Source organism: Pyricularia grisea, chromosome I, assembly GCF_004355905.1.
Source record: "Pyricularia grisea strain NI907 chromosome I, whole genome shotgun sequence".
In the NCBI taxonomy this organism is placed as follows: domain Eukaryota; kingdom Fungi; phylum Ascomycota; class Sordariomycetes; order Magnaporthales; family Pyriculariaceae; genus Pyricularia; species Pyricularia grisea.
In genome coordinates, this window is record NC_044973.1 from 2,385,817 (window position 1) to 2,391,395 (window position 5,579).

Consider the following 5,579-nt stretch of genomic DNA (forward strand, 5'->3'; position numbering starts at 1 on the left):
CTTTGGAGGAAGTTGTGTGTTCTCCATACGTTGAAATGTCACGACATTTTTGGAGATGTCGTACATGTTATTCCTTATCTATCGCCCTACCTTCGTTTCATAGGTACGTACGATGACTTGAATTTGACGGGACCTCTTCCTCTTTGTGGGCCTTCGTCATTGTGGGACGACCCACAGCTGCCTTGCTCTCATTGAAGCTGAAGACGACGAGCAATTGTTCCCGAGGATAGCTACCTATACGAAGTATATCCTGTCAGTATGTAATGTAATTCTCAGTTTACGTCGGTTTTTATTGAGATAACTGAGCTACTGTCTTAATTTTCTTCTGACTAGGAATGCGAGACTAAGCCTATCAGGTGGCATTATGGAGTTGGTAGATAGAAAGTCGGCTAGGCCATACGACGATCAGCTTCACACACTGTACATGTATGCATATTACACGATATAACATGTTTTGACAAGTCAAACAAGGCCACTTGAAGACTTGTTTGCGCAGCCAATTATCGTTTCAAGGTGACACCAGAACTGGTACGATCCCAACCAAGCTTTGATTTTAGTTGTTACTGTAATAAAACTATTACGATTTTCTCCAGTATATAGTGGTTGGATGAGAAGACTGGCGAAATCCCATCCCATCCCATTTGTCCACTCCACAGATGTCTGCTGTTTAATATTGGTCAAACACCGACTATGTTGGGGTTAATCTCGTGTTGACAGCTGTCGCCCACTGCACCCATACAGACTCACGTTATCCCCAATCGCCAATAGGAAGCTTTGCATGGGTCTGACCAAACAGCTCCTCTTTGCACTCCTCACTTTGCTCGTTCCTCCACCCTTTGCAGATCAATAAGAATTTCACCGGCTGTCTACCATTCGCTTTACCACTCACAGAAAGCGGCCCCTCAGCGTCTCCAAGATCATTGCCCGGATAATCGTACATCTTTTCTACGCTCCCATCCGACAGTCTGTGTCGTGGCTTGCCTTAATTATCTGGCTTGTTATCTGTCAGGCCAGCATGCAAGGCGATGACTGCATCCAAGTCCAACGTAAATGGGATTCCGTGGTTGCAGGAGAGGCGATCCAAGTGGACAAGGTAAGGCTCAATCAACCTTGCAGGACCGTGATTGGACAAAACCAACCATGAAACAATCCTCATCACCTCAGGCACAGCTTCATGGTAAGATTGAGCATGTCAACGGTTTGCTTGTAGTGAGCAAGAGCCGTCGCTTTAGAATGATCACTAGGTTCACAAACAAGGCCGATTATTAGCTCCTCTTTACTGCAATTATCTTTCCATGTAAAATAATTACCGACGAGAATTGAAGATTTACTCACTTTTGTCTCTGGCTGGCCTGCAGCAGCACAATGTGATACGGAACAGCTTCAGATTGCCGCTGACACCATGCCATGTACACCAGGTTCTTCACAATATTGTGCGCCAGCCCACGCTCCCTGGCCGCCGACCGCAGGAACAGCACGGTCCGCCTTATTGCCTCCATATCAAAGTGACCGGAGGGATCTCGGAATGCGTCACGTAGTTGATCGCGGACCACGAAGCGCGCCGGCTTTGAGTACATGACGGCCTGAAGGCTCGTGCGATACATCGTCCGGTAGGCCTTGATAATTTCTGCCCGTGACATGATGCAATGCTTGGAAGAAACCAGAAGAAGAAAAAAAAAAGAGAAAAAAACAAACAGAGATAGTGGTGATGGTCAAGCGATGTATCAAGGCAGACACTTCAACATAGAAAGCTATAGTGGAAAGGTAAGGTAGGTATGTCGGTAGGTACTGGATAGACCAACCTCGAAAAAATGACAGGGGTAAAACGCGAGATGTATGCCAAGTCACGTGCTACCCATATCCACCATCCAGATGCTGCTTCCTTTTCTTCCCTTCTCTTGTTTTGTATTATATTCTGTTTTTGACGTCGTCATGATAGGCTTTCTACTGCTGGATCTAGATTCGACTTCTTCGATAACCTCTTGATGGAGGGTTGCTACGTTCTACCAACGTCTTGCACGCAGACACTTAGCGCATGACGATCGCTGACCTACCTAGTTTTAGCAGGTCCTATGTGTTCAGCTTGAATGCAGCTTGCATGTCAATCGAGGGGTACACTCTTTCCAAAACAAACATAGGTAAATTCACTATTCACTATCTGACACGGGCAGATGATTGTTTAACACCATGCCCTTCGCTTGTCTAAGCCACCCTAAACACCCAAAATCCCGATCATGCCATTGGATTACTCCGACAGCTATGCTCGACTGGCTCGACGCCGTTCTATATGCAAGTAGATCCGAGTTCGATAAATGAGAAAGGAGTGCGTCTTCAAAAGACCATCCCCTTAAGCTAGAGCGACGCAATAAACCAAAAATTTACAGCGCCCGAGGTTGATTACGCTCTGTTTTCCGTTGGCTACTTCCACCACTCTAGCTACTCAATCATCTCCTTGGCCGATGGCAGTGTAACGACCACCATCGCGACTTGACTCTCCATTGCGGGACCTGCCGCGGCCCATCAGTCTAGACAGCCAGGCCCCAATGCCACCACCGCCTTCCTGGGCGTCCCGAGTGTTCTTGGCATCGACAGCGGCTTGGTCAGGCGGGTCAATATTCAGCCCAGGAATAGCACCGGCCGCTCCAAAGGGACCTCCAGAGCCATTGCGAATGTCTAGGTGTGGAATAGGGGAGCCGGGGCGAAGAAGAGATCCTGTCTCTGGGTCCTGGGCAGGTGTTCCCATCGTTGCTGGAGTGCCCATCGCTGTGGTGCTGTCACCAAAGAGACTAGCCATGTCTTCGAGCTTGACGCCACAAGTCTCAGGATAGATAAAGTACACTATAACATGATTCGGTTAGTTCCGAAATGTTGTCATCGTGAAGTAATTCTGTATCCAATTGCGTTTTTACTTACCAATAACGAAACTGGAAGCGCAAAAGAAGGCATGCACAAGGTATAGCCTCCAATGAATAACATCCTGAAGGATTGGTGTCATCATCCCGACCAGCCAGTTGAATGCCCAGTTTGTAGCAGTTGAAAGACTAGCTCCCTTGGATCGGATGCTCAAGGGGAGAATCTCTGGTGGGTACAACCAGGGGATGGGACCCCACGAGTATCCGAATGCGGCGTTGTAGATCATAACGAATATGACAACAAGCATCGGCGTCTGCTTAATATCGAGGTAGAGGAAATACGATATCATAGCCAGCGAGCCGGTCATCATGGCCGCACCACTGAGCAGGATAGGCCGACGGCCCCAAGAATCAACGATGTACCATGGTGGGACGGTCGAGAGTAGGTAGGTCATGCCATTGATACCCGTCATCAGCACAGCGTCATGGCCTACCCATCCAGCCGACTCGAAGACGTATGGCGCGTAGTATGAAATAACGTTGATGCCGTTCAGCTGAGCCAGGGCCTGCGCAGACATGGCAATGAACACACGCGTCCTGTAACGCTTGAACATTTCGCTGTACGATCTTTCCCCTTCCTGACGCTGAATCAGTACGTCCATTTTGATGTCGCGGAACTCTTCTCGCGCCTTTGAGTTGTGGATGTCACCTCCGCCATAGAGGTTTGCGATGACAACAATTCCTTCCTCATCGTGGTCGTTATCCAAGAGCCATCTGCGTATCGGGTAAGACAAAGGCGTCAATGAAAGCTACATTAGGAAGGGACCAGTGCTGGGACTAACCTTGGGGACTCAACAATGATCAGACTGCCCAGACCAAGTAGGGCACCCATGATGCACTGCATCATCAAAGGCAGCCTCCATGATATGTTGCTGGTAATGAAGCCGCAAAAGTAATCCACCCAGACTGAGGTCGCATAACCGAAGATGTTTCCAGTGAACTCGATGCAAGCAAGTTTTCCTCGGTTGTGCGGGGGCGAGATCTCTGACTGGTATACTGGTACAATGGTTGATAGCATACCAACACCGAGACCAGCTATAACACGCCCGACCATCATCATTTCAAAGCCTGTGGCCAGTGTCTGCATGGCACCGCCGACGAAGAAGACCATGGAGCCATAGAGAATCGTACGTCGGCGACCAATGATGTCGCCAATTCTTCCAACCATGAGGGACGAGACGAATGCGCCGACCTCGAGGATGGCAACCATAGCACCCACCTGTGCTCTGGTTGGGTTGTTGAAGTATTCTTTGAAGTAAGGGCCACTGTAAATACCGGCCGGTCAGTAATCTGGAAGAGGATTGGGAGGCAGTCCTGGGTAAAAGGGCAAAACATACGTGATGATGCCCGACATTACTCCTTGATCATATCCAAAAAGGAACACTCCCAGCGACACGAAGACGCTTGTGAAGTAGCTGTAAACCTGTTAGCTATCTGGGCCTTGGATGATGGCGTGTGGTCGTAGGCTATTGGGTCCCTTCGGGCCGTTTGCAATCGCGGGATAGAAGTGTGACGAACATCAAGGGTTTGCCGGTGAGGCCATGGATGGGACTTGAACCGCCCGACATGATGCGGGCTATTGTGCGCTCAGCCCTGGACTGTTCAGGAACGATAGCGTCTGGTATGTGTATTGCTTCCTTATTAACGAGGCCAGCGCGGTGATGCTGGTATGGTGACGTCGAGCGGTTGCGAGACGAAGTTGCGGGCTCTTGGTATCGAACACGATTATGTTTCTTGTGTTGAGATTGACGCTTCACAATGCCGGCAATGAAATCGGCGTGGGTAGGCTCGTCCAGGAGACGGTCACGAAGAGGGTCCTCTGCGGTTAGCTGCTCGGCAATGTCGCCTGTGTCTGTCCAAGATGATTCGGATCCAGCGAACGAGGTAGGCTCTGAGCCGGTTGAGGCGTTGCGGCGATGTCGGACCGTTTGGGAGGGGTTATAGACGCCACGGGCGGTCGGCCGATGTTCGGCCGGCAGTAGTGATTCGGACTGCTCGCCTCGGTCGGCTGCCGAGGAGTTATGGTTGCCGTGTATTGTCTGAAGGGGTATATTGGAGGCAATGCGGCTTGGGTTTGAGGAATGAATGTTGGGCAACCTGGGGCTGTCAAGCAGCAGCGCCCATCTGCAATGTTTTAAAAGGAACAGAGGAGAACAAAAGAGGAAGGGTCACACGTCCAATTCGATGTGGAGGAGGGGCGTGGGGATGGTAAGAATAGACAGACAGTCAGTCAGTCCGTGCTGGTCCCGGCAGTTCGTTCCGTACAGTGAAGGACGGATGTTGAGATGACCTTTGCCGCTTGCGTAGGTAGGTAGGTAGGTACAGTACCTAGTGGGCTACTGGCCGGTTGCTTGTCGGCTCGCCTGGCTGCACCAAGGCTGCTCCTGCATGAACAAGTAACTTGTAAACGTCAGGGTACCTTAGTTTGCCTCCAGGTTTTACAGCAAAGGGAAAATAATATGGATAAATGATGCACTATCGTGAGTCAAGTTTCTCCACGAATTCTTCACATGGACAAAAGTCTGGGGTAGACTGGTGACTTTGGGATTTCGTTGTCATCCAGGAGATAACCAAAAACAGGGTTCGACAAGTTCGCAGTACGTACGCGTTACTATTTACCAAAGTACCAGGGTGTTGCTGCATGAGCAGGGCTCACTTGACGCTGTA

The 5,579-nt window shown here is 49.9% G+C and overlaps 2 protein-coding genes across 2 annotated transcripts; both read right to left on the reverse strand.

Moving 5' to 3' along the window:
* Positions 1-535: 535 nt before the first annotated feature.
* Positions 536-1,821, reverse strand: PgNI_05750 (uncharacterized protein). Its single transcript, XM_031125781.1, has 2 exons — positions 1,336-1,821; positions 536-1,240 (listed from the first exon to the last, which is right to left on the reverse strand). Exons 1-2 carry the CDS (start codon positions 1,638-1,640, stop codon positions 1,156-1,158), a joined length of 390 nt encoding a protein of 129 aa, XP_030982159.1. The 5' UTR covers positions 1,641-1,821; the 3' UTR covers positions 536-1,155.
* Positions 1,822-2,118: 297 nt separating this feature from the next.
* On the reverse strand, positions 2,119-5,233 carry PgNI_05751 (uncharacterized protein). The gene is made up of 5 exons (XM_031125782.1): positions 4,431-5,233; positions 4,250-4,327; positions 3,695-4,138; positions 2,914-3,626; positions 2,119-2,838 (listed from the first exon to the last, which is right to left on the reverse strand). The coding sequence occupies exons 1-5, from the start codon at positions 4,478-4,480 to the stop codon at positions 2,441-2,443; spliced, it is 1,683 nt and encodes a 560-aa protein (XP_030982303.1). The 5' UTR covers positions 4,481-5,233; the 3' UTR covers positions 2,119-2,440.
* Positions 5,234-5,579: the final 346 nt, after the last annotated feature.

Excerpts from the sequence above, each read along its gene's own strand:
- PgNI_05750 (XM_031125781.1), bottom strand. The coding sequence starts at position 1,640 with ATGTCACGGGCAGAAATTATCAAGGCCTACCGGACGATGTATCGCACG. Across the intron at positions 1,241-1,335 it reads CAGGCCAGCCAGAGACAAAA|TGATCATTCTAAAGCGACGG; the intron begins GTGAGTAAATCT and ends TTGTGAACCTAG.
- PgNI_05751 (XM_031125782.1), bottom strand. The coding sequence starts at position 4,480 with ATGTCGGGCGGTTCAAGTCCCATCCATGGCCTCACCGGCAAACCCTTG. Across the intron at positions 4,328-4,430 it reads CTCACCGGCAAACCCTTGAT|CTACTTCACAAGCGTCTTCG; the intron begins GTTCGTCACACT and ends ACAGGTTTACAG. Across the intron at positions 2,839-2,913 it reads CGCTTCCAGTTTCGTTATTG|TGTACTTTATCTATCCTGAG; the intron begins GTAAGTAAAAAC and ends ATCATGTTATAG.